Source organism: Ursus americanus, chromosome 32 (assembly GCF_024610735.1).
Source record: "Ursus americanus isolate L20-20 chromosome 32, mUrsAme1.1.p, whole genome shotgun sequence".
NCBI classification, from domain to species: Eukaryota; Metazoa; Chordata; class Mammalia; order Carnivora; family Ursidae; genus Ursus; species Ursus americanus.
The window spans coordinates 29,487,914-29,514,797 of record NC_142158.1 but is presented as its reverse complement, the minus strand read 5'-3'; the positions used below and the strand labels follow the sequence as shown (position 1 = coordinate 29,514,797).

The 26,884-nt window shown below is 56.6% G+C and overlaps 1 protein-coding gene across 2 annotated transcripts in view; it reads left to right on the top strand.

Annotated features, from left to right (window-relative positions):
- Positions 1–26,884, top strand: part of GRM4 (glutamate metabotropic receptor 4) — a 107,165-nt gene that overhangs the window by 31,570 nt on the left and 48,711 nt on the right. For both annotated transcript variants that reach the window (XM_087858028.1, XM_045795736.2), the window contains exon 2: positions 10,247–10,463. In XM_087858028.1, the coding sequence (XP_087714154.1) occupies positions 10,247–10,463 (217 nt within the window). The remainder of the gene's footprint in view (positions 1–10,246; positions 10,464–26,884) is intronic.

The following is a 26,884-nucleotide window of genomic DNA, read 5'->3' as shown; positions in this document are numbered from 1 at the left end:
TTATCTGCGGTAATTCCTCCAAGCCTGCATCCGAACGGCTCCTTTGTCAGCCCTCCCAGGGCCTCCACTCTGTGCCCTCTGTTCTTCTCTAGCCTCGGTGCCTTATCGGGGCCCCATTTTTTCCTGGGCTCCTAAGAAAACATACAATGTTTAAAAGGGTGAGACAAGGGACTGAATAAAGCACTTTCTGGGGAAATATTTGTTCAAAGTCCTGTTGCCTGCATCTGTCTGGTTCTCTCCTGGAAAACATAATTCAGAACAGTCCTGGAAATTAATCCAAGTGTCCGCATGCTCTCCTGATAAGAGGCTGGGTGGGCCCCAGGGAGGGGGAGACAGAGGTGGGTGTCAGACAGCCCCACAGTGATTGCCTTCTAGGGTGTTGCTGGGAAACGGGGGGGGGGGGGCGAGGGGGGTGGGGACAGGGCTCAGCAGGCCCCAGGAGGTGAGGGACGCCCCTGCTGAGCCCTGGGAAGGGAGGAAGGAGACCTCCGAGGAAGGAGACCATCTGTGTGGGCCAGGCACGGTCATGGTGGGGCCTGCTTACAAGGCAAAGCGTCAGACCACGTGAGAGTCAGAACTTGGCCACTGATGGGCTCTATGACCTGGGCAAGGCCCCAGGGCTGTGCGGTTGGGTCTCCTCACCTGTCTCACATGTTCGTGAGACCGTGGAGCTGGTCCTCAGGCTGCTTCAGTGGCAGGAATGCGGTGGCCCCTTTGCTTATTGATCACCTGCCCATGCCAAGTGCTGAGCCAGGCATGCTATGGGGAATAAAAGAAAGGTCCCTGGATTTGTGGAGCCCATGGGTGAGGAGGAGATGGATAGTAAGTGAAAAAGTAAGTAAATGCTGAGCGTGTTAGAAAGCGATGTTGTTCTGGGGAAAGTCGAAGGAAGGAAGGTGGAAGTGGGGGGCAGGGGAGGGAGGGAAGCAGGATGCCTACTAACTAGGGTGGTTGGGGAAGGCCTTCCTGGGAAGGTGATGTTTGAACAGTCTCCTCTCAAAGGGAAGGATGTGAGGGAGTGAGCCATGTCTGTGTCTGCGGGAAGAGCACCTGGGCCGAGGGAACAGCTCTCGCAGATGCCCTGAGGCTGAGCGTGCCTGGTGTGTTCAGGGTTCAGCAAGGAGGCGGGTGTGACTGGAGCCCTGTGACCAATGCAAGACCAAGATGGGAGTGGCTGGAGATGAGGTCAGAGGTAATGTGTTGGAAAGGCTTTGTTAAAATGCCAAGTGCTGGTGATAATTTTGACAGACTGCCCTGAGCTGAGCTGTAAAAGGCATTTTATTAGCACCTGGCAGGGGCTCCCAAAGGGAGGCGGCTATTTGAATTTTGCATGAAGAGGGGAGGTCTGTTACTTCTCCTGTCTCCTGCTCACCTTCAACACCCAGCCCTTCTTGCTGCAGGATGATACGAGTTCTCGCCAAGCTGTTTCCCCCATTATGATGCCAGGAGGGAAGAGGCCACTTGTGACTGTGGGGCCATGTCACCCTGGGTAGGGTGGGATGTGGGTAATGATGTTGGCGAGGGGCCCTGACCTAGCCAGGGGGCCCCGGTGACAGTGGAGCTCCCCACACGTCCTGGTTCTGCCTGGGGCCTCGGGAAGAGAAACAGGGGCCAGAAGCCCACTTTCTGGCAGCCTTGGGTGGGGTTGGTGATCCTAATTAAAAGCTTGGATCCGAAAGGCTTGATGATGGAATTTCTAATTAAATCAATTTCATCTCGTCTGGGAGACAGAGGTTTGCATATGATAAGCATGAAATTAATAATTATGTTTAGAAATTAGCTGTTGCTCAAAGCAGAGCCATTTACACAACCCTCTGGGGCCCCTGGCCCCCGCCCCTGCCTGATCCTTTGTGTTGGAGACAGATGGGCCACTTCAGCCCAGTGTGCGACAGCCAGGAGTGAGACGACCGCCAGGATCCGACTGAGCGCGGAGAGGAAGTAGAGCTGACTCCCTCCGCTGCTGCCCTGGGGACCCTGGGAGCTTGTCCCTCTGGGTTCAAATCCTGCCTCGGCCCCTTCTAGCTGTGTGACCCTGGACAAGTTTCTTTTTCTTTTTTTTTTTAAAGATTTTATTTATTTATTCGACAGAGATAGAGACAGCCAGCGAGAGAGGGAACACAAGCAGGGGAGTGGGAGAGGAAGAAGCAGGCTCATAGTGGAGGAGCCTGATGTGGGGCTCGATCCCATAACGCCGGGATCACGCCCTGAGCCGAAGGCAGACGCTTAACCGCTGTGCCACCCAGGCGCCCCCCTGGACAAGTTTCTTAACCTCTCTGTCCCTCAGTTTTGGGAAAATGGGAAGAATAAGAGCATCTACTTCATATGGTTATTCTAAAATCAAAGGTGTGAAGGCATTTGTAACCACTTAGGACAGTTCCTGGCACATAGTAAGCATTCAATAAATGCTAGTTTTCTTTTTAAAGATTTTATTTATTTATTTATTTGAGAGTGAGAGTGAGAGAGCACGAGTGGGGTAAGGGGCAGAGCCACTCTCCGCTGAGCAGGGAGCCCGATGCGGGGCTCGATCCCAGGACCCTGAGATCATGACCTGAGCCAAAGGCAGACGCTTCACCAACTGAGCCACCCAGGCGTCCCTGAATGCTAGTTTTCATGGTGATGATGATTGCGTGTGCACGTGTGTGTGTGTGTGTGAATGTAATTCAGTCAGCCCAAACCAGCGTGTGCTGACTGTGAACCCGACCTCTCCAGGCTGGTGAGGCGGAGATCTAGAAGACTCGCTCGGGGCCGTCCCAGAGCCAGAGGAGGGTGCTTCTGCCGCCGTCCGTCCGTCAGCACTGGTGAGGCTGTGCCGTGAGAACAAGCCAGCCTCACGTCTCTGTGGCTTAAAACACATAAACTAGATACTTAGCGCCTCACATGTCTGTGCGGGTTGACTGAGTGCTCTGCCCCATCTCCTCAGGGACCCGGGTTGGTCTGGAACGTTGCTGGTCTTGGTAGCAGAGGGCATGTGTACCCTGTAGGGTCTCACAGCCGCACTGCAATGCTCTGGCCCCGAAGGAATGGCATTTTCTGCTCCCGCCTCATTAGCCAGAACGTGTCACACGGCCCCAGCCAACCACAAGGGTCAGGGAGTTGAATTTTACAGCGCAGCACCGGGAAGGCGAGAGCTGGCCGTGCCTCCGGTGGCTCTGCGGACAACGTGAATGCGTGTGTGTTCCTTTGTTATTGCTATCCCTCCCCCTAGAATGTCTGTTCCATGAAGGCAGGGATTTGTCTCTGCATGTTCATCCCAGTGCCAGACAGAGTGCAAGTGGTGTGTAAACCGTTGCCGAGTGGGCGAATGAATGAATGAACAAATCCACAGAGTTTCTGAGGAGTGCGGGTGGGCCGGCAGAGTGTGGGAGGGGAGGGCTGGTGGCCTCGGGAACAGCCGGGACAGAGGGACCGCAGGGCCCTGGTGAGCAAATTTTGCTTTTTTTGAAGATAGCGTCCAGCTCCTGGGAAAATCTGAGGTCCGCTTCTCAGTGGCAGTGAGGAAATGCTGCAGCCACAGTGTGAGAGGAGGGGGGTCTCCAGCCCCCACCAGGCTAGTTCTCAGCCAGGTGCTGAGAGTGGGCGAGGTGCCCACGGTGGGCCCAGCTCTGAGGGAGACACACTCCTCCCCCGCCCCTCCCGAGGCCCCGTAGAGGGAGGAAGGGTGGCTGGCAGCACCCCCTGCCCCTCTGGACGCTGTGTGTCTGCAGCAGAAGCCCCTTGGGAGACGGCGCGTGGCTCAGGCGGGTGAGGGGGTGCGGGTGGGGGACCGCGTCCCTCAGTCCTGTCCCTGCCGGCCAGGCCCTTGCGAGCCGGCGTTCTCTCCTCTCACCGGCTCTCTGAACTCCAGCTCCTGCTCGTGCCACTTTCATATACCTAAAAGCCCGGCTGCCTTTCATCTTGAGGAAAATAGTGGATGCTGAGAGCTGGGCAGTTGAGGTCTCGAGGGGCCGGGGTCAGAAGGGCAAGGAGCAGGAAGCCAACCCAGGTCTGTCTGGCCCACTCACTGTAGGGCCTCCCCACTTCCCTGATGAGAGGGGCCGCAGCCGGCCAGGTGGGGGTCCCGAGGTCTGTGTGGGTCCTGGCCCGGTCTGGCGGCCAGAGGCGGTGGCGGGGTCCAGCTTCAAACTGTGGCTGCCTGGCCTGGCTTCTGGGTGGAGCAGAAGGGGCAGAGTGAGCTGGGGGAGTGGGCAGGGCCCGAGGCCAGGTTTTGGGGGTGGTGAACAGGGAGGCGGAGCACCTCAGTCTCTGCCTTGTTTCTTTCTTTTTTTTTTTTTTTAAAGATTTTATTTATTTATTTGACAGAGATAGAGACAGCCAGCGAGAGAGGGAACACAAGCAGGGGGAGTGGGAGAGGAAGAAGCAGGCTCATAGCAGAAGAGCCTGATGTGGGGCTCGATCCCAGAACGCCGGGATCACGCCCTGAGCTGAAGGCAGACGCTTAACCGCTGTGCCACCCAGGCGCCCCTCTGCCTTGTTTCTGATATCTCGTGGCTGTGATACTCAGAGGGTACTTTCATCTCTCTGAGACTCTGTTTTCTCATCTGCAAAATGGGCATAATGGTCCCAGCCTCGCCTCCCTCTCTCCTGCTAATACCTAGCATTTGCCCAGGGCCCGCCCGTTTTGAGCACTTCGCCTGTAAGTGCTAGTGCGGTCTTCTCTGCTGTTACTGTGGCTTCTTTATAGGGGAGGAAATTAAAGCCCAGAGAGGCTGCTCGCTTGCCTAAGGTCACAAAGCTGGATGACAAGGTTGGGTCACCACACAGGCACGGGCAGGCTGGCTGCAGGGTGTGTTGGAAGCTTCCGTGCTGTGCAAAGCATTAGGGAAGACATGGGAAGGGGAGGTGCTTTTAAACACTGAAGCTCACAGGAAGAGGGTTGGTGTTCCTGTGGGGTGGCCCTGGGGTGTCCATGGTGATGGTCATGCACACCCAGCTGCGTGTCTCAGGGTGCTGCAGGCCTCGTGGAGGTCAAGGTAGAGGTTTGATCCCTGGCTGTCCTAAACAGTATCAGCTTTCAGGGAACTGTGCCCTGCGTGGCTCTGGGGTGCTGGGCATGTTGCCTACCTGCCAGCTCCCTTCTCCTCCGCTGGATGGTGTGGGACATGGAGAAGTCACTCTCAGGGAGTCCCTCGATTCTGCTAGTCTGGGAGCCAGTGAGCCAGAGCCTGAGCTGTGGGCATCGTGGGGCCCCGCTAGCGTTGCCGTACCTACTGGGGATGTGGGGCTGCTGGCCAGGCCTGGGACAGCCTGAGAACAGATTCAGGCTCTAAACACACACGTGTGCACCTGGACACACGTGCATGGAACATACTTACACATGCACACATATGTGCGTGGGTCTTTGCATTGGCTGTTCCTTCTGCCTGAAATGCCCTCCCTCAAATACCCACATGGCTCCCTCCTTCACCTCCTTGAGGTCTTGACTCAGATGTTGCCTGGTGGGAGGGACTTCCCCCTGCCCCTCTAACAGATCCCTGCTCTGTTCTTCCTTTTCCTCCTGGACCCTGATTCCCATCTAACAGCTTGGGATCACCTTTCCATGGCCTGCCTCTGTGTCGATTGGGAGCCCCACGAGGACAGAGTGCCCACCCGTCTGTGGCCAGCACTCAGAACTATGCCTGGCAGCCTGTCTGTACCCAGTGACTGTCGGTAGGAGGAGTAAATGAATGAATGTGCTGGGCGCTCACGCGCTTAGGGCACATGCGGCAGCACGTGCACACGCACGCACACACACACACACACGCACACACAGATGCACTTGGCATTCATCTTCATTGCTGCTCAAGCCCGGAAGCAGCTTTTGTCTTTTCCCACGTGGCATGGACCTCCTTGTCACTCCAGAAGCCTGAGAGAGGGAGAGAGAGGGAGAGCGCGAGCGCGCATGGGGGGGCGGGCAGAGAGATTTCTTCACTCCCCCCCACCTCAGTCACTCATCCCTTGGGTGGGAAGTTCTGCGGGGAGACAGTGTCTCGCTCTGGGGTGCCCCAGCTGCCCCTTCTGGGGATGCAGTGGGTGTTGGGAGCAGTCCACTTTTCTCTGCGTCTCCACAGTGGCCTTGCCCAGCACAATGGGGGCATCTTAGGACGCCTGCTGAGTGGACAAGTAGGCCAGGCATCCTCATACCAGGAGGACATGCCTGGTGCCCCGGAGCAGCCCCACTTGGTGCTGCGGGAGGTCTGAGCAGGCTCTCTGGAGCTCAGGGAGGGCTGCCTGGAGGAGGTGACATGAGCTCTGTGGGCAGAGGAAGCCAGGCAGATGGACTGAGAGTAGGCCAGCTGAGGTTGGTCAGGTGCCACTAGAATCTGGGTTCTGGCTGACGCTGTGCGGCATTGGATGGGTGTGGCTGCCCCCTCCTCCGTGGCGCTGCTGTTGTCAGAGGAGAGGACTTCTCTGAGGAGAATGTTAATCAAGCGCCCCTCCTGCTCCAGCTGGGCTGCAGCGAGACCAGGAGACCTCAGAGCCTCATGGGGCTGGTTGTCCCAGTCACCCTGTCCAGGCGTCCCAGGGTGGTCCCTGCCTCTCCCCACTCTCTGCAGGCCTGGGTGGAGCCAGGCAGGAAGAGGGCCTTGGAGGGCCTGGGGACAGTCATGCCAGAAGAAGGCGCCCCACCCTTGGGAGCACAGCCCTGACCTCACTGGGAGAGAGCTGGGAAGTGTGGGGATAGAGGGCTATTGGAGGTGTAACTGGAGGGATTATAACTCACCTCAGAGCTAGCCTTTCGAGGGCTTATGCCTGCCAGCAGTTCACGAAAATTCCCTCATGTGACCCTCACAACCGTATGAGACAGGGATTGTAATTATTCCCATTTTGCAGCTGAGAAAACTGAGGTCTGGAGAGGTGAAGTAACTTGCTGGAGGCTTCCCCGCTGATGGGTGGTTGAGCCGGGGTTGGCATCTGAGCAGTTGAGATCCCAAATCTCTGCTGGAAACCACCCTGCTAGGAAGCTCGGAGGGCCTGGAGCTGAGGAAGAGCCTGCCAGGGGTGGGGGAGGAGGAGCTGCCAGGGGATGCGGCAGCTCTGACCCTACTCCGGAGGCTGTCTTTTAAGATTTTTTATTTATTTATTTGACACAGAGAGACAGCCAGCGAGAGAGGGAACACAAGCAGGGGGACTGGGAGAGGGTGGGAGAGGAAGAAGCAGGCTCCCAGCGGAGGAGCCTGATGTGGGACTCGATCCCGGAACGCCGGGATCACGCCCTGAGCTGAAGGCAGACGCCTAACGACTGCGCTACCCAGGCGCCCCTCAGGAGGCTGTCTTCTCCCTCTCAACCACCTCAGGGCTGGGTCCCTGTTCCAGGGTCTCGGGAATCGTGGGTGGCAGAGCAAGGGCCCCTCCTGGGCTCCTGAAATCCGAGGCTGGGGCACCCCTGCAGATTTACTTACCTTACTTACCTGCAGACTTACAGACACGCTTACCCTGCAGGAACCCCATGCTTGGCCCTCCTACCCTTTGTGGGAATGGGGGCATGCAGTGGGGCGGGGGCCTGGGTCCTAATATCTGGACATCCATCTGTCCATCTGCCATCCCAGCCGGTGCTGAGTGCCTGAACTGGAGGAGAGGTGGGAGGTGGCTTGGAGGGAGGACTGAGGGGTGATGAGTGAGGGGCCCTGAGACCTCCCCGGGCTTCCTGCCCCTCTGGGGGACGCAGTTCCTTTTGACGCCAGCGCCGTGTTGGGAGAAAACATCAGAAGTAGGAGACAGGCTTCTTCTAATTAGGCAGAGAGTGGGTTCCTGGGCGTGTGCTGAGGACCGGGCACAGAGGAAGCTGGCGAACCTGTCTTCTCTCTCTAGGGGACCTGCTGGGAGGCAGGCTGGAAGGACAGGCCCCCGCCCCACCCTCTCCACCACCTGCTCAAGCTCCAGCTCCAAATTCGGGGCTCTTCTGTTCAGAGGCATGCCCCAGGGATGCTGTAGATTTTGTTTTGTTTTATTGTTAAAAATATGTTAAATCTGGACATTTCAGCTGTGTGCAAAACAAATGGGGTGGGGAGCCCCCATGTACGCGGGACTCACAGTTGTCCGCTCTTGACCATTGTTTTTTCTTCTTCCATGTGCTCCCACTGTATTGCTTTTGATTTGACCCCAGACCTCATCATATCACTGCACCCCTCAATGTTTCAGTACAGATCTCTAAAGCCGTTAAGTCTCCACTGGGGACAGTTCTGCACCCCGGGGGACCCTTGACAATGTCTGGAGACGTTTTTGGTTGTTGCCACTGGGGGAGGGGTGTGCTACCGGCATCTAGTGGGTAGGGGATGGGGATGCGGCCGAACATCCTTCAGTGGCCAAAACAGCCCCCCAACAAAGAATCAGCCCCCCAAAGTGTTAATAGTGCCGAGGCTGAGAGACATTGCTCTGAACAACAGATCCTTAAACACCAACCAACCCCTACAACTATGATACCCCTTGGCGGACCGTAAAAATAACAACGCTCCTGAAATTAACCACCAGCTGTCCACCAGAGACCGCATTCTAGAGGGTGCTGTGTTCACGCTCAGTGCTCTCCACGGCACAGAGGTCTGGCTCGTTTTCTGAGGCCACTGAGGCCACTGACGCCCGTAGAAGAGGGGATGGAGGCAGGAGCTCGGGAAGATTCTAGTGTGGTTTGTTTCCCAAGCAGGTGGTATGTGTGCCTGATTCTGCATGCAAAAACGTACAAAGGGCATCAGGGGAAGGGTCTCCCCTCAACCCTGTCCCCCAGTCCCCCGGTTCCCTCTCCGGAGGTGGTTTTGTTTCACAGGACGGTGCATCCCGCCCCCTCACGTGATAGGCGGGGTACTGCTCACGCACAGAGCTGGACTCACTGCTTTGTTCCTGCCGTGGGGCTGGAGAGCTGTCCAGAGCCTAAAGGAAAGCGGCCCAGATCTTTTTCACGGCTGAGTAGAATTCCTTGTGGGGCTGTGGCTTCCTTTACCAGACTATTTCCAAAGGTTTGCTCTTACAAACAGCCACAGCAGTTCTGTGCCATCTTAGGGAGACCACAGGAACTACAGTGAGAGGGCTTGGGGGCTCCCCTTAGCTGCTCAGCAAACCGGACAAGCCATCATCTGTTTTCCCCACCCCAACTTTCCCTTTCTCCTGAGTGAGTTCGGTGAGGGGAGGCAATGAGGGGCCTGCTGGGGCCCACCTGGGGGGCATCAAGGGGGGCTGAGCTGGGCCATGTCCTTGTCCTTATGGGCGTCCTCGGTGGAAGGTGGACCCCTACTGACCCTGGGGATGGGGACACCCTAGGTATAGGCCAGGTGGACAACCACTTGTCCAGGGTGCACCCCAAATCCTCTTGGCCCCTGGAACATTTCCCACCCGCAGTGGCTGCAGACTGGCCAGGAGGTTTTCGGTTGGATGTCAGCCACAGGAAGAAGGACAGCTTGAGGGCTCTGCATCTCACTCTTGCATGGAGAGGGCCCAGGGGAGGTCTGTGCTATGGCTGGGAGAGCCGGGGCTGGGGGCCGGGGTCCTGCAGTCCACCTTGGAGGCCTGTCTGGTCCCTGTGTCCTAGGCTATGGGGAGAGAGACTTCCTGGAGGCCCCACCTGCTCTGTCTTCCCAGATTCCATCCTTGGGGTGGCCGGGTCTGTGGGGTAACAGCAGGGACCTGGGTTCTGTCTCCTCTGAGCTGGGCAGGATGGAGGAGCTATGGGGATAGGGTCGGCTAGGTGGTGACATGAGGGGCTACCTGGGGGAGGGTGATGGCCCAGATGACCACTCAGGGCCCCTCTTGACACCTTATCCTCACCCCATCTGTAGGCTGGTGTGTGTTTATGTGTAATCCTGGTGTGCCTGTGTGTGTGTGTGTGTGTGTGTGTGTGTGTGTGTGTGTGTGGTTGGGGGGCCACCAGCCACAAGACCCAGGGGAGGCTGGTTGGGACACTTTTCTGGAAGAGGAGGGCTTGATGCTGAGGCGCCGGTCCCTTCTCACCCTGATGCCAGTGTTACTCCCGCTGGGGAGGGGGAGGACGTGGGGAGGCCCGGGGGTGGGGGGAGCTGAGAGGAGGTGGGAGGCACTGGGACTCTGAGCCGGAGCCAAGGAAGGGCCACCCAACCAGGTGCTCACACTCTCTGGGCCTCAGTTTCCTCCTGTGGGCTAGGACCCATCCAGCCCTCATCACAGGGTCTCCCCCAGGACAAGAAGGGCTGGGGCAGTCCCGAGGCTGTGGGGACGGGAAGGAGATTGGTGTGGAGGGGTGTGGTGCTGGCTGGGCATGGTGGGGGTGCCAGCCGCCCCCATCAGCGGCCCCTCTCGCCCCCAGATCCCCCAGATCAGCTACGCCTCCACAGCCCCCGACCTGAGTGACAACAGCCGCTACGACTTCTTCTCCCGTGTGGTGCCCTCGGACACGTACCAGGCCCAGGCCATGGTGGACATCGTCCGCGCCCTCAAGTGGAACTACGTGTCCACGCTGGCCTCGGAGGGCAGCTACGGCGAGAGCGGCGTGGAGGCCTTCATCCAGAAGTCCCGAGAGGATGGTGAGTCGTGCTTGGGAACACGGGGATGTCAGGGCACAGTGGCCAAGCTCTGCCCGAGAGCCGGTCTCTGGGTCCTATTGTGGGCTCTGCCTGCCCTGGGCCGTTCCCCTCATGGACCTCCGTCTGTCCCCTGAGCCCTGGGGAGCCATCCGTGGCCTTGCCGGCCAGCTAGGTAACCCCTAGGGGTAGGGGGTAGATGCGAATGACTTTTGCAGACGAGACCAGGCAGATGGAGGGACAGCTGATATTCCTGGCATTGGGTCCCGTGGAACAGCTGCTGTTCTCAGGCAGAGGAAGAAGGGGCTGGGGTGGAGGTGGCCTTGTTTAGGGAGGGTCTCAAGGATCCTGGAGTGGGGGCTCAGCCAGCAGGTTCTTGGAGCCAGGGCTATGTGAGGGACTGAGCTGTGTGGTGGGAGTGAGAGATGGGGGCCCGGCAGGGCTCTGCCGGTCCCTTGCAGCTTCAGGGAAGTAAGTGCCCGTGGGTGGGATGTGAGGAGCTGGGAAAGTGATGTGCTCTCCTGGAGGTCTCCCCTCCCACCCCTTACCACAAGTCACCTTTCCCCCATTAAGCTCCCCGCATTCCCTTACTTGTCCTCAGGAGCTCCAGGGATAAAGCTTTTAGATAGCCACAAGCCATAAGAGGCTGGCATAGCAAGAGTTAACATTTGGGGCAGCCTGAAGCCTGGCCCACTGAGAGGGTCAGTTCTGATGGCTGTGATGAGGGGGCAGCCTGCGGGGGCCATGGTGGTGGGCGTCCAGCACAGCAGTCCGGCCCCTGGGTCTGGGTGAGCCTTGCCAAGTGGGCCAGTTCATTGAGGGTGCGGTGTGGGGGGAAGCAGACAGGCTCTTCCGCTCCTGACAGACCCAGCTCCTGGCAGAGGGGCTCCTGGCCTCTCCCAAGGCTCTATCTCTAAATAGCTCACTGTGGCGCCCTCGACCTTGGAGGATAGCATCTGTATATTTATACCCGCGTAACCCCGGGACTCTAATTGCTTTTCCTAAGGACCACAGAGTATCCAGAAGCTGGTGTTGGTGACACCCTGCGGGCATAATCCTGCTATAAATCTCAGATAAGCCCCTTTAATTGTACAGCCAGAGCAGCCCCGGTGCCTGCAACCTGGTGGAGAGGACGGAAGTGGGGCGGGGCTGACCGATGGCCAGGCTCCAGGCCACTCCCCACGCCGGCAGCGGGCCAGGCAGAGGGGAGCATGGGCTTGGTGGGCCCCCACTCCCGCCTCCAGGCAGGTGGGCCGCAGCTCCCTGGGGCCCCCTGGTAGTGTCGGACCCCTGGTGCTGCAGCCCCCTCCCTCTGGCTGCCCACATGTCCTAAACTGCTTTGCTACCACACGGGTGCCTGTCTCTGGACGGGCACCACCCACCCTGCTCGGCCAGTTCCTATCCTCAGTGACTGGCATCCTTTCCCAAACAGGCCCACCGCCTTTCTCTTTCAGGGGCAATCTCGACAGAACTTGGGGACAAAGGTGCTGGAAGGAGGGGCAGAAAGTCTAGAATTGTAGTGTTCAGTCCCGGCCATGAGGGACCTAGAGGCCACTCCCAGGACTGACGTAGCTCTCCCCACGTGCCTTGCATCTGCTGAGCACCCGTTTGATACGTGTTGTCCTGGCTACTCCTCCCTACCCAGTGAGGTAGACACCCCCATTTTACAGGGGAGGAAGCTGAGGCATAGAGAGGGCAAGTAATAACCAGCTCCAGGTCATACAAGTAAAGAAGCAGAGAAGGGATTTGAACCCAGGCAGTCTGGCTCCAGGACTAGAGCTCATAACTACTGTTGTAGTCATCACTCCATCTTCTGCCCCCGTTTCCCACAGATGGGGGCATGACAGACAGTCACACACACACACACACAGACACACAGACACACACACACAGACACAGACACACACAGCCTGGAGGAACATTTGCTGACATCTTAAGAGCAGGAGAGGCATGGGACTGGGGTGAGGTTTAGGTATTGCACTTTAAAAAAGATTTTATTTATTTATTTGTCAGACAGAGAGAGAGAGAGGGCGCACAAGCAGGGGGAGTGGCAGGCAGAGGGAGAAGCAGGCTCCCCACTGAGCAGGGAGTCCAATACGGGACTCCATCCCAGGACCCTGGGATCATGACCTGAGCCGAAGGCAGAGGCTTAACCATCTGAGCCACCAAGGCGTCCCAAGGTATTGCATTTTGGTTGAAACTCAGACTTTTGTTTGAATTTTCCACAAGCATCTAATAAAGCATTTGGTGGTCAGAAAATATATAGTCTACTCAAGACTTTTATTTTTATTTTTATTTTTTTTTTAAAGATTTTATTTATTTATTCGACAGAGATAGAGACAGCCAGCGAGAGAAGGAACACAAGCAGGGGGAGTGGGAGAGGAAGAAGCAGGCTCATAGCAGAGGAGCCTGATGTGGGCTCGATCCCATAACGCCGGGATCACGCCCTGAGCCGAAGGCAGACGCTTAACCGCTGTGCCACCCAGGCGCCCCTACTCAAGACTTTTAAAAAGGAATTCTAGAAAAAGAAGAGTACTGGCTTTGCTGCCGGGGCCCGCGGCTCAGGGGGCACTCCTGGCCTGGCGCAAGTGTCCCTCACGGCGCCCCTTGCCCCCTGCGCCCCATCCCATCGCCGAGGGCCTGACCTCCATGTCCTTAGACCCTCCTCCTGTCTCCCCTTGCAGCCCCAGGGCCCTGGCTGGGCCTGCCGTCGTGTATGGGCAGCTAGGTCTCCCCACCGCACCCGCTAAATGAAATTTGATTTGGAGGAACGTCTTTAGGTGGGTGAAAAGAAAAGGAGAGAGAAAGCCGTGCTCCAGCTGGCCAAATTGAAATCAGAATTGAGCGGCCTGTAGAAAGAGGCTGCTGTACCTTGTAGCCTAATCCCTGTGAAAGATTAAAGATGTCTTTGGCCGTATATGGTATTGATTCGTCCTCTGAAGTATAAATCATCTGTGAGTTGCTCAGAGGAGTGCCAGGGAGTGGAGTAGAGGGGAGGCCGTGCTTTCCAGGCTGAGGATGCCCATCAGAGCCGAGGGGAGAGCTTGGCCAGCGAGTCCTGGGAGCCTGCTGTGTGCCCTTGGGGTTCTGCAGGGGAGCACCATTGCATCCATTTTATAGATGAAGAAACTGAGGCCAGAGAGAGTAGGTCATTTCCCCAAGGCCGTATAAGCAGGATGTGGAGGACCAGGGACTGGAGCCCAGCTCTGTCCTCTGATGGGGAGCTCTTGTGTAGCACCCAGCATGAGTTGGGCCATTGGCTTAAAGAAAGCCCTGGCTCCGCGTTTCCCAGCCCCCATCAGTGCCCAGCTCTCCCACCCCAATCATTCAGTCATGTGGCTCATCCTCGGCCATCCTGTGGCCCTTGACTGAGCCCTACCCTCTGCCAGACACCCTCCCTGCACTATCATGAATCCTGGTGACAACGCTGTGGGTCTGCTATTTCTGTTCCCATTTTATAGAGCGGGGAGCTGAGGCTCCACGGGGTGAGGTGGCTTGCCCGGGCTCACGCAGCGAGGTGTTGCAGCAGGACTTGAAGCCAGGCTGTCCATCTCCCCATCGCCCGAATCACCGAGGTGGCAGCATGTGGTTAACAGACAGCTTCTGGCAGACAGATCCGGGCTCTGGCTCGGCGGCCTATTGGCTGTGAGGGCCCGGGAAAGTCAGTCGGAAGCTCGGTTTGGGTTTTCTCACCGGTGAAATGGGGATAAACCTGGCTGCTACTAGAATGGAACGTGCTGCTGGCCCCCGGATGTGGGAGCGCGGGAGCACACATCAGAGGGTTCTTATCAGGGGTCTGGCTGCCCAGGCTACAGCCCTCCCTGTTGCGCTGCGCTCCTAGGGAGGCCCTGAGGGCTGGAGGGCCCGCGGGGACAGGGCTGGGCACTAACCGGAGCTGTAGGTCATGATCAGGGACAAAGCCCCAGGAGCCTGGGCAGCCCGCTTCTTACAGGACCGCTGGTCAGGTGGCGCCAGGGCAGCGAGGCGAGCGGGACCCACGCGGGGGTGAGGGGTGCACGGATGTGATTTTCTGGACATGTGACTGGCGGGCCTGCCTTGGTAGGGGTGTCCGTGGAGAGGCCTGTGTGCATGTGCGTGCTCACGTGAGGCGTCTGGTGCCTCTCCCCATCTTCGAACGCTGGGACCGGCTCCTCCTTGCCGGGCTGAGGCCGCTGAGCGAAATGCAGAGGCAGGAGTAAAACCCGTGCTGGAATTAGGCATGCAGAGCAGGCCCTGCCTGGGCTCTGGAGATAATGCTAGTGAGTCACCCGGGAGAGAGAGACAGGCCTGAGGGGGTGGACGTGGCCCTGTCCTCAGCGCCTCCTTCCACCATCCTGGGCCCCCTCAGGGTTGGGGGCTGGGGTATAAACTTTTATATCCCCACAGCCTTTCTCTGCACATGGGGTCCCATGTGAGCCTCAGTTTACTTCCTGTAGTGCTCTATTTCACGATGAGGAAAACGAAGGCTTAGGGAAGTTAAGGGCCCTGCTCAAGGTCACACAGAAGTGCTGAGTAGCAGCCCAGGCCCCCTGTGTGGGCGACCGGAGAATGGATGATGTTAGTAGGTAATATTGATGGAGTCCTGTGGACGAGCTCTTGTTTTAAGTACTTCATACATGTTAACTCCTTTAGCCCTCAAGACAACCCCATTATACAGATGGCAAAACAGAGGATCAGAGAGGTTAAGTAATTCCCCTGAGGTCACACAGCTGGAAAAATAGAAGGAGTGGGATTTGAACCCAGCAGATGGTTCCCCAACCTCTGGTACATACATGTGGCAGGAAGGACACAGGCCAGTTCCTGGCAGGGGCCTCTCCATGAGGTTCCCTGGGGGCTTTGGTTCTGGTCCTCTCTGGTGAGCAATTCCAACACCCTGGGCACATCCAGGCCTGTGCTCCCAGCGTGGGAACAAGATGGCCACTCTGGGTGGTGACAGGGCAGAAGGGGGAGGGGGCGGATGGGTCAGTCCTGCTCCTTGGAGGACGTCCTGTCCCTTGCACATGAGAAGTTCCAAAGCCTCCTCTCCCTGTTGTGTCCCCGTGTCCCCTATTGATATTCTGGAGACACTGGTGAGTCAAGCTGTTGCTGGTCTGACCTCCAGTTCCAACTCCCTGGGCTGAGCGTCAGGCTTGCATGTAGATGGCCCCTGTCAGCGCAGCAGCACGGGTGGTGACTGGCGCGGCTGGCAGCCGAGGCCCAGGGCTGGGGCGCCTCCTCATCCCACTGCCTCTGTGACATCTCTGGACTCAGCTTCTCTCGCTGTAAAGGGAACACTTGCCCTGGAGGCTCCAAGGGGAGGGGAAAGAGCCAGCTGGAAAGATTTGTGACACTGGTGCTGGCTCTGCTTATGTATCTGGGAAAGCAGAGAGGAGAGGTTTGCCCCAGGGCGCCCCCAGGGTCCAGAGACCCCTCAAGGGCGGACAGAATGCCTGCTTCCCTTACTGCTGCCCCTGGCCTTTTCTCCGTCTCTCCTCCATCTCTCTGCTGTAGCCACAATTGCCTCCTCACTGCTCCTCTAACACTCTGGGCATCAGCCCACCTCAGTGCCTTTGCACAGGTTGGCCCCTCTGCCTGGACCTGTCTTTCCGTGAATATCCATGTGGCCCACATCCTCCCTGCATTCGGGGTCTTCCCAGCTGTCCCCTCTTCAGAGAGGCCTTTCTGACCATAGTATCTAAAATAGTCCCTCCCTTTGCCTGTTACTCTCCTTTCCCTGTTCCTGGCTCCGTTTTTCTTATAGCACTTGGCAAGTAAATTTATATTTGTTTATGGTCCATGAGGGCAGAGGTGTTTTGCCCGTTTTGCTCTCAGCTGCATCCCTAACACAGTCCCTGGCACATAGTAGCTGCCTAGTAAATGTCTGGGGAGTGGGTGACTGATCACAAAACCCAGCCCCCAGCTACTTACTTCTTTAGCCCTTCTCCCAGGAGGCCTGAGGTTGTTCTCCCAGCCTGCAGAAGGGCAGACTGAGGCCGACAGAGCGGAGGAGGCACCTGGGGTTAGGTTCGGTGGCCCTGGGACCCCAGCTTCCTCCCCCACTGAGCTCCCTGGCTGGCCCCGGCCCTCTCCTGACTCCCCGACGACAGAATCTTTTCCCGGAGGCAGAAGCAGAGAGATGAGAGCTCAGGGCCGCTCTGTAGCTGCGTCAGGCTGAGATGCGGGGCTCCGCTTGCTCTCATTTCTTGCTACCGTGCCTGTCTTGGGATTCTTCATCCTGAGGTGCTGCCTGCCCCGTAGGGCAGGAGGGGGAAGAGGCTCAGCCTTCCAGACCTGCTTGAGTTTCCCAGCCGGCCTGGGCTTCGCAGCCTCCGTGTAGGGGAGGAGAGACGCCAGGGGCCCTGGTGGCTCTTGGTGGGCACGGGAGGAGCGGACACCACCAGACCTCGAGCCCTGCCTTGCATGCAGTAGGGGCTCAGTAGAGTTTGCCTGAATAAGCGAATGAAGGGAGGTAGTGAGGCATCCGTTAAAGTAAGAGATCTGCTGCAGGGCTGCACCAGACTGGCCCAGCGAGACAGGCTTGGACAAGTGAGGAGGAGGGGAAGGGCATGCCAGCTGGGGGAACAGCATGAGCAAGAGGCTAGAGGTAGGAGTGAGTCAGGCAGGTGGGACCCCACTGAGGGGCCTGGCCTGGTCCTAGTGGCCATGGGACAGGGACCAATGCGAGATGGAGCTGAGCAGAGTTTTTTTCAAGCCAATCCTGGATTTTAAATTTTGTTGGCAGTTGGGGTCTTGTCTGCTTACCCAAGGGAATGTATTAGCACATGCCGTCTCTGCCTGCTGTGTCCCACTTTCTCAGGGCCCTGGGGGGGTCCTCTCTGCCCTTAAGGCTCAGGCCAAGGCCCTGCCTCCCTGCAGGCTTCCCTCATCTGCTCTCCCCCCAGGCGGGGTTGCTCACCCGGAGGGAGGATGATGGTCCCCAGCGCTCACCCCCTGGGAAGCCTCAAGTACACCCACCCCAGTGCCTACTGAACTTTCCCTGGGCCTCTTCCATATGGCTCTAGGCCCCTTGAGGCTGGGGAAGGACAGGGCTCGCTTGGCTCTGTGCTTTTCTCCCTCCCTTGCACACAGCAGGGCCTTAATAGGTGTTTATAGAGTGAACACGTGAGCCAACAGATGACCAGCCCTGTGTCCTTGGGTCCATCACTGCCTTTGTGGGGCCTCCTTCTCTCCTCTGTAACAGGTGCAGGAGAGTCAGCTCATCTCCAGCGTCTAGCTCTGCCCCCTACAGGCTGTGTTCTCACAGTCCATGGCCCTGGGCTCCAGGCATTTTTCTCTAGAAGCAAAGGCTCCCTGAGGAGTGCTGGAAAAGAAGACATCCCTCAAGACCTGAAGGAATGGGTGTCAAATAGGGACGCTTCAGAGTTTAGTCTTTTGGTTCAGGGATGATTGGGCCAATTGCACAGGGACGGAGCCTGGAGCGTACAGTCTTCTCGCCCCCAATCAGATGAAATGTGGTTGACATTAGCCAAGGGGCCAGGGAACTGGAAGCAGGGAGGGGTCCTGTCGCTGGCTTTAGCTTGCTGTATATGAGCTTGTAGCATCTTCTCTGGGGGAGACCTCTGGACTCTCCCCTCAGCTGCTTCCTGGAGTCACAGCACAGGGACCCGGCAGCCAGAGCCCAGGGTGCCCTGCCCACTGGCCGTGCATTGTCCAAGGATGCGGAGGGGAAGTGGGCCCCACTTGGCAACCAGTCGCCACCATTTTCGCTTAGCAACCAGGCCGCCCTGAACTTGAGACCTGTCACATCTTACGCTGCCTTGGTCTGCTGCCTGTCACTCTACCGTAGGTGGAAATTAAGTGGACCTGGCATGGGCACCCCCTGCCAAGCCCGAGGCCTACCACGCACAAGCTGGGTCTCCTGGCCGGTGCTTGGAGATTGGCAAGGTGCTGGCATCAATGTGACTGCTCGGTGATTGCCAGGTCAATCTCTGTATTCCTGTGAAGACGAACCCCAAGCTTGCTGGGCCCGCCTTGGGGACTTGGCCTGTCCACTCTGATTTCTCTGCCACTCTGGCCTTTGGCAGGGCGCTGACACCTCTTGATTCTGTGAGTCCCCTGGGTTGGGTGTCATTGGGTCACTTTTCCTGCTCCCTCCAGTTCATCTTTGATGTGTTCACCCTGGCCTATCACAGCGGGGCCGCGCTCCGTTCTGGGTTTGCCTCTAAGCTTGACGGGAGTGACAGGAGGAAGAAGATGTTAGCTGCCAAACCCTTGTTGCTCTGAATTTGCACGCCTGCCCTTTTGCACAGGAAGCAACGTTTTCTCTCACCGGCTTCCTTTGTGGAACACGTTTGAAGATTTCTTTGGGGTTTAAAAAAACTTCCCTTTGTTGGCGGCAGCCCCGTTGTGGCTTTGACCTTCTGAACCCTGTCCTCTGGACGCTGCAGTAGGGTGGAGTGGTTGAGAGCCCAGATGCTGGCTCTGCCACCAGGAGCTGCACCTCCGTGAATGGTCCCTTAGGGTCTCTGGGCCTCAGTTTCCACCTGGTGAAAAGGGGATATCGATAGTACCCGCCTTTTTGGTTGCTGTGGGCACGAGGTGAGTGAATCGGTGTAAGGCCTTCAGCACAGTCTGGGCCCTGCAAGAAACAGCAGGCTGCTAAAGATGTCAGTTGTCACCATGAGTAATCAGAGTCGGGGCGCGGGGGCACAGTCTAGTTCTGCCTCTGTTTCTGGGTGACTGTGTAACCCTGGGCCGGCCACTTTCCCCCCCTCGAGGACAGTCAGCTTGATGGTCAACGTGAAGGTGATGGGTTAGGGGACCTCTGAGGTCCCCCAGCCTGCATCTCTGCATGTCTCATTCACCTCTTTTCGCTTTTTTTTTCTTTTTTAAGATTTTATTTATTTGAGAGGGAGAGAGTGAGAGAGAGAGTGAGTAAGAGAGAGAAAGCACAAGCCAGGGAAGGGCAGAGAAGCAGACTCCCCGCTAAGCAGGGAGTCCGATGTGGGGATTGATCCCAGGACCCTGGGGTCATGACCTGAGCTGAAGGCAGATGCTTAACCAACTGAGCCACCCAGGTGCCTCTCTCTTGGCTTTTCTATCTGTCCTTGCCACACGGAAGTCCAGGACCATGGGGTTGGCCTCCAGCTTCTGGTGTGTCTCTCGTTCCTGGGCTCAGACCTGAGCCCACAGAGGAGCCCTGTGCACACTAACCTGATCCCTTCTGAGCTCTGCCCCTTTGTTAAAGAGGAAGCAGTGAAGCCCAGTGGCCTTTTCCTGCTCGGGTTTGGGACTTGACCTCCAGGAACCCTCTTCACCTGTTGGCTGCCTGTTGAACTTCAGCCTGTTTTCCTATCTGAGGTGGGGTCCCCAGTACCCCCACTCTGAGCTCCTTGGAGATGTAGCTGAAGCAAGCCCCATACTTCTTTTTCCCCTTTCCCTCTGGGAAGACCCTGTGAGCTCACCGTTTTCTTTCCTCTGGGGCTGCCGAGTGTCCTGGCTGGGGTCTCAGACTCATCCTCTACTCCTGTGTGACCTTAGGCAAGTCCCTTTCCCTTCCTGAGCTTCCTGTTCTTCATCAGTAAGATGAGGAAGGGGCTGGGTGCCTGCTTCAATGGGCTCATGCACGTGGACACACTGAGAGATGAACCTAGCCTTTTTTGCCTGTTATTCCATGCCCACCAGCCCTCTTCCCAGAGTCTTTGAGCCCCAACAGGCTCCGACTCCTGCACTGGCCCCTTAGCCGGCCTGGCCTGGCCTGGGTGAAGACCCCTGAATCTCCTTTTTTTTTTTTTTTGAAGATTTTATTTATTTGTCAGAGAGAAAGAGAGCACAAGCAGGGGGAGTGGCAGGCAGAGGGAGAAGCAGACTCCCTGCTGAGCAAGGAGACTAATGCAGGGCTTGATCCCAGGACCCCAGGATCATGACCTGAGCTGAAGGCAGATGCTTAACTGATTCAGCCACCCAGGTGCCCCTCCTTTTGTTTTAATATACATATTTCTCGGGGACATCTCATTAACCATCCTCACAGAAACTGCCAGGGCCTGGCCCCAGTGTCAGCCCCTACAGACACTCTGAGAACTGTCCCTTTTTTTTTCAAATAGAGGTGAGTGTGGCTCAGACTGCCCACAGGCTTGCCCTGGCCCCTGCTGCTTATTGGTAGCAGAGCTGCAGTTGGCACTTAGGTCTGTGTGACTGTGGAGCTCGAGAGAAGGAAGATGGAGCCTTCTTTCAATGAAGTATCTGTTTCCTTTCACCTGGCTTTCTCCAGGGAAACACTGGTGGGTCAGTCAGGAGGAGGGTCCTAGGAGGACTGCCCCCAACAAAGGCCAGAGGTTCTGCTCAGGGCCAGGGGGAAGGAAGAGGTGGAGGGGCTCCTCTGATGGGGATTGTGTGTGTGTGTGTGTGTGTGTGTGTGTATGTGCGTGTGTATGTGTGTGTGTATGTGTGTGTGTGTGTGTGTGTGTGGCATGGGTCAGGAGTCATCAAGTCATGGTGGCTGTGTATGAGCCTATGAGAGGTCCTGTCTAACAGGTCCCAGAGGTAGGGAGGGACACATCCCTTGGTGGTCACTTCTTCAGTGCTGGTTCCCCTCATGTTCCTGGGGTTTTCAAGGATGCAGAAAGATGGAGTCCAGGCTTCTAAATCACACAGAGCCAACTCCATGGGACGTAGCTGGTGAGGAAGAGAGTGGGGCATTTCTTCTTCTCTTCAGTCCCTTCATCTATCACCTCTGTATGGTAATTCATTCATTTGCTGGATAAATATTTATTGAGCACCTACTGTGTGCCAGGCATTGAACCAGGACCCTGTGCATATGGCAGTGAACCAAACAGATGAAGGTCCCTGGCCTTGTGAACTCCCACTTAGGGAGAGGGCCAGAGGACCTTATAGCAAACAAGTAAATGCATCACTATATAATACAGTTTCAGACAGGAGCTGATGGCATGCTATAGTGAAGACTAAAGCAGCATAAGTGGGCAGAAAGGGCCAGGTAGGAGAGATTATCTCATATAAGGTGGCCAGGGAAGGCCTTTCTGAAGAGGTGGCATTTGAGCAGAGCCCCAAATGCAGTAAGAGAGTGAAGCTTGTAGTCTCTGGGAAGAGTGCTCCAGGCAGAGGAACCAGCAAGTGCAAAGGCCCTGAGGTGGGAGACTGCTTGGCATTTGGGGAGTAACCAAGAGACGGGAACAGAGTGAGTGAAGTAGAGGGAAGTAGAGGAAGAGGAGCAGATCACGTGGGGCCTCGTGGACCACTGGGAGGACCTTAGCTTTCGTTCTGAATGAGATGGGAACTACTGGAGGGTTGTGAGCAGGGGAGGAATGTTAACAGACTTGGGTTTATTAGTATCTTTCCGGCTGTTGTGTGGGGAACAGACTGGGGATGGGGTGCTGAGGCAGGAATGCCAGTGAGGAGGCCACTCCTCCTGTACAGGTGAGATGTGATGATGGCTTAGACTGGGGGTGGGGATGATGAGAAGGGACAGATTAGGGTGTATTTTGAAGCTCAAACCTGAAGGGCTTGCTCCTAGATTGCACGTGGACAGGACCTTGCCCACGCACTCCTGGATTCAGCACCACGGACAGTGGCAGTTGCCCCAAGGCCAGACGTTTGGGGAAGCCCAGGTTGGCTCTGGTCCCCACAAACTGCCAGTTCTCTGCCAGTCTGTGGCTGCTGAGCAAAGCCTCATCTGTAAAGTGCAGGTTCCTTCCCTTCTATTTTGTTATCAAATTCTTTTTTGCCAAGTGTATTTATTTCTGGGCACTGCGGCGAATTCTTTTTGGGATGAGGCAGATCTAAATGTAATGACAGTTGAGCCTTGAACAGCATGAGGGTTGGGGAGCCAACCCCTGTGCAGTTGAAAATCTGCATATAAGTTTTGACTCAAAACTTAACTATTAATGGCCTCCTGGTGACCGGAAACTTTACTGATAACATAAACAGTTGATTGACACATATTTTGTATGTTATATGTATATACTGTGCTATTCTAATAAAGCAAGCTAGAAAAAAGAAGATGTTATCCAGAAAATCATAAGGAGGAGAAAATGCATTTACAGTACTGTACTGTATTGAGAAAAATCCACATACAAGTGGACCTGCACCGTTCAAACCCGTGTTGTTCAAGGGCCAACTATATATAGCTGGGAGAAGAGGTTTGGACACGTTTGTCTCCAAAAATCTCTGCATCTGGCCAAACATGTTTGGGGGAGGGGGGCTTCCTTGAGGAGGGGGTGATGGGAGGAGAGTTAAAGAGCAGGTGGGCCTGTCCCATTGGAGCAGGAGGGTGTTGTGGGTGGGAGAACTGCATGACTGGTGTGGCTCTTCATGATATCTTCCTCCTGAGAGTGAGGAGGGGTCTTCCTGGGAGGGCAGCAGGCCTACATGGGTTGGGGGAGCCCGGCCCGTGGCAGAGAGTGCTGCCCCCAAGGACTGCCACAGACTTGCTGTGTGTCTTTGGACAGACCACTGTGCCTCTTTGTCTGTTTATCCATCTGTAAAATGGGGATAATTGCAGTCCCTACTTTGCTGGTTATTGTAAGAATGACAAAAACAGGTGAATTAGCCATCAGAAAGGCCAAGAAAGGGCCTGAGGGGGGCTGACTTTGAGGCCTGAGACCCCAGTGGTGAGCACTTGGCCTCTTCCTGATTGGGGTTCTCCCCCCACCATGGTGACTGTCCTCCCCTTTCTCCCTGATTTGCGTGGTGCCTTATGTCCGTGTCCTATTTTGCTGTAGACAGAATGATCATATGGATATTATATGCACGTTCTCATTTTTAATGAGCCAGAAGGAAAGCTAATGACCATTTTACAGACATCTTGGGACCCAAGGGAGGCCTGGGATTGGGGGAGGAAGCAGGACAAAGTGACAAGCAAGAGGAGAGGGGAGGGAGGAGAATGAAGATGGAGAGGGACTCAGTTTGGGCTGCCGAAGGGGGAAGGGGAGAGGGAAGCATGAGCCGCATTTACCATCTCCCAGAGCCTTCCTTGCCTGCCTCATTTTACAGATAAGGAAATGGGCTCAGAGAGAGGAGGCAAGTTGCCAGTCACCCCGGAAGATGGGAGAAAGATGGAAAGGTGGTGGAGAGGGGGAAGATAAATTGGAGAAAGGGAAGGTGAAGGCAGCCAGGATGAAGCTCTGGGTTTTAGGCCTTGGTTTCTTTATCTGTAAAATGGTCACCTAAGCCATGGGCTGATTGTGAGGAATTAATGAAAGAATATCTGAGCACTGCATAAACATGAGGGGCTGTGGAATAATGGGGGAGTGTACATGCATGTGTGTGTGTGTGAAAGAGAGAGAGAGAGGGAAAGAGAGAGGAGACAGAGGATGGGGTGGGGGAGGACAGGAAGAGGAAAACAGGGGGACAGGAGCTGGAGATGGAACCAAGAGACTTTCTGGACACTAGACCAACTCTTGATTAATTAATTAGTTCGTTCCTCAGCATTTGTTGTCTACTTCATAAATAGCTAACAGCTCCATGAGGGCAGGATTCTTGGTTGTCCTATTAATAGCCGTACCCACAGTGTCTAGGACAGTCCCTGGTACTCAGTGGGGGGGTTGGTAAATGGTTGCTGAATCAGTGAATGCTCTGAGCCTGGCAGCGACCATCTCCCATAATTTTCATTCACTGTGCTAAGCGCAGTCATCAAGATGTTGGGAGTCATCAAGATGTTGGGCACCCAGGGGAGAAGGACGTGCCCAGGGGATACCCACGAAGGCTTCCTGGAGGAGTGGACCATGCACCGAATCCTCAAGAATGGACAGGCACTGACTTGAGGGAGGAGGAGTCTGGGAAGGGGAAGTGGGCACAGAGACAGAGAGGGGTCTGAGCAAAGGCAGGAAGGGAGGGACATCTTGGTGTGTGTCAGAAACTACAGGTGCTGTTGGAGGTGGGGAGAGATGCGTGGTGAGGCGCAGAGCCTCAGGCAGGACTGGGCTGAGGAGTTTGGACTTTGCCTTGAGGAGGGTGAGAGCCACTGAGGCAGGGGAGTAGTGGGATGGGACTGGAGTTTGGGTGGAGAGCTAGGGGGCCAGGGTGGGCAGGCTGAGGTTTGTGTGTAGGTGTGGGGCTCTGGTCTGGTAAGATGGTGTGGACAGGAGTGGGGATGCACAGTGGGTTCTGGCTGAGGGGTCAGCTGGCTGCTTCTAGGTGAGGAGCACCGAGCCAGCCTGGAGAGGGGCCAGAGCAGCATGTGGGTGTGGACTGCCTTAGGCCGATCACGGACCCTCTCTGACCCTGATTTCAATCAAAAAGGAGCATCTGGTGTGTGGGCTGAGGGTCAGCTGAGCACCCCTTCCCCTGCTCCTCTGCTCCTGGATGCCCTCCTGAGACCTACTCAAGGCTGTTCCGAGAATCTAGGCCTGGAGCCCCTGTCCAGGTCCCGGTCTCTCTGCTCTGAGATGTGGCCTAACAGTGTTGGGAGAGCCTGGGAGAGTTTTTTGGGGTGAGGTGGGCATTGCAGCTCAGGCCCACATCAGGCCTCAGCCCCAGACCTTTGTCCATCAGCCTCTACTAACCTGAGTCCTGGGCAGCCCAGCACCTCAAGAAAGCCTCTCATGGCACGCTGGGTCAGACTGGTGTCCGCTGCTGTCCTCACTGCTGTCCTTCCGCCGTCCTCTGCTGAAGCCAGTTAATGAAGCACGCGCACATTCACTGTCTGGGTCCTCCCCCCCAGGCGTGCCTCAGCAGCCCCATTTTCTGACTGAGGAAGCTGAGGCCCGGTGGGGTGAAGGGATTGCTGGGGTAGATCAATGCCAGGGCTGGACCCAGGCCCCCCGGTTCGCTGCATGTCCCACTGCTCTGCCACCCCTCCTGCTGGCCTGGCCTGAAGCGGAAGGGGCGAGGACTGGTGTGGGAGAGGGTCCAGGAGGACTTCATTACTCAGTGCCTGCTTGTGGCAGGTGGGGGGTGGTGCCGAGCCTGCCGCCGGCGGGGAGACATGCTTGGCCTGCCTGGGTAATTACATCTCAGCATTTCATTTTGCTTGTCAGTTTCCACTTCCTGGGGATGTGGGCTCCTAAATATTTCATCCCGGCCTGCAGCCGCCCGTGCCTCCCTGGCCAAACCGCAGGTCCGGCAGCCGGCCCCTCGCCCCGGCCCCTCCCTGCGCAGCTGAGCCTCCATTCCTGCTGGGGGGTGGGGGAGAGCTGGTTAGAGGTCATCTTCTTCACAGCCCTGCCCCACACAGGGGTCCCTGCCATCAACCCCTTACTGGCTCCTCTTCTCAAGGGGTCTGGTGTGAAGAGGCCAGGCCGACAACATTGCTGGAAATGAGGCTCTTTTCAACCACTGTTGGTTAGCACCTATGTGTGCTTGGCACTCTGCTGGAAATGGGGGAGTTAGAAAGGAGAAAGACACAGTCTCCCCTTAAAGGGGCTTACGGACTGATGGGGGAACCAATAACATTACAGTAGCAAACACTGAGTGCATGTGCGCCCAGGAGTGTTCAGAGCACCGTACGTATGTTCACTTACTCTTGGAGTACAGGGAGATAAGGCCCAGAGAGGTCGGTAACTTGTCCAAGGTCACTCAGCTAAGAAGTGGCAGAGCTGGAAGGCCTCATGCCCTGAAGCAGGGCAGTTACCCAATGGGCCCAGCCCAGGCAGAGGAGGGTGGGTGCAAGTGGAGAGGGTGTGAGGAGAGCCTAAGGGGACATGATGAGGTCTGGCTGGGGCAGAGATCTGGCATGTTTCCAGGGGGCAGAGGTGGAGAAAAGGAGCCCCTACTGGGTGCTGGGCAGGTAGAGGAGCGGGAAGGGTATTTCTGGCAGAGGGACGGGCAGAGACTGAGGGTGGGAAAGTCGAAGTGGACTTGGAGAAAGAGGTCCTGCTGTGGAAGAGTGTGGAGTTTGAGGCCGAGGAGGCAGGGCTGTCCCTGCAGCTGGGGGTCTTGTTTTGTGAGGGGCTGCCCTGCAGAGGACTCTGAGCTAATACTCAGCAGTCTTGGCTCTGGCTGACCGACCCCTGGCTTGCTGTGTGAGCCTTGTGCAGACTCTTCCCCCTCTGAGCCAAATCTGAGAAGTGCGTAGGATTCCTTCAATCAAAGGATGCCAGCCCTGGCCCCTGAGAGTTGGAAAGGTGCGGCCTGGGGGGCTGGGTCAGGGCAGGGGTCTCCTGGGGGGGGTGTGCTGGGGGGGCGGGTAAGAACCAGCCTCTCACCACCACCTGCCTCCAAACCTCTTTGCTTCCTTTTCTATTTTTTTTTCCCCTGCCTTTCTCACTTCAAAGGTGTTTTGCCTAAATGGGTTTGTGTTAAGATATTAGGTCGATCACTCAGCAAATTTCCCTCTGCTCAGAGCTGAGCGCCATGAATAATGCAGCTTTGAACAAGGCTGCCACTGCCCAGCAGCCTCCTGGGGAGGGGACAGCAGCGTTCAGCTCAAAGCCACTGAACCCACGGCTGCCCTGACAAGTCCCCCCAAACCTGCACCCTCCCCCTCCCCCCAAATATCCCCTGAGGGGGGCCTGCCCACTGGCGGGTGA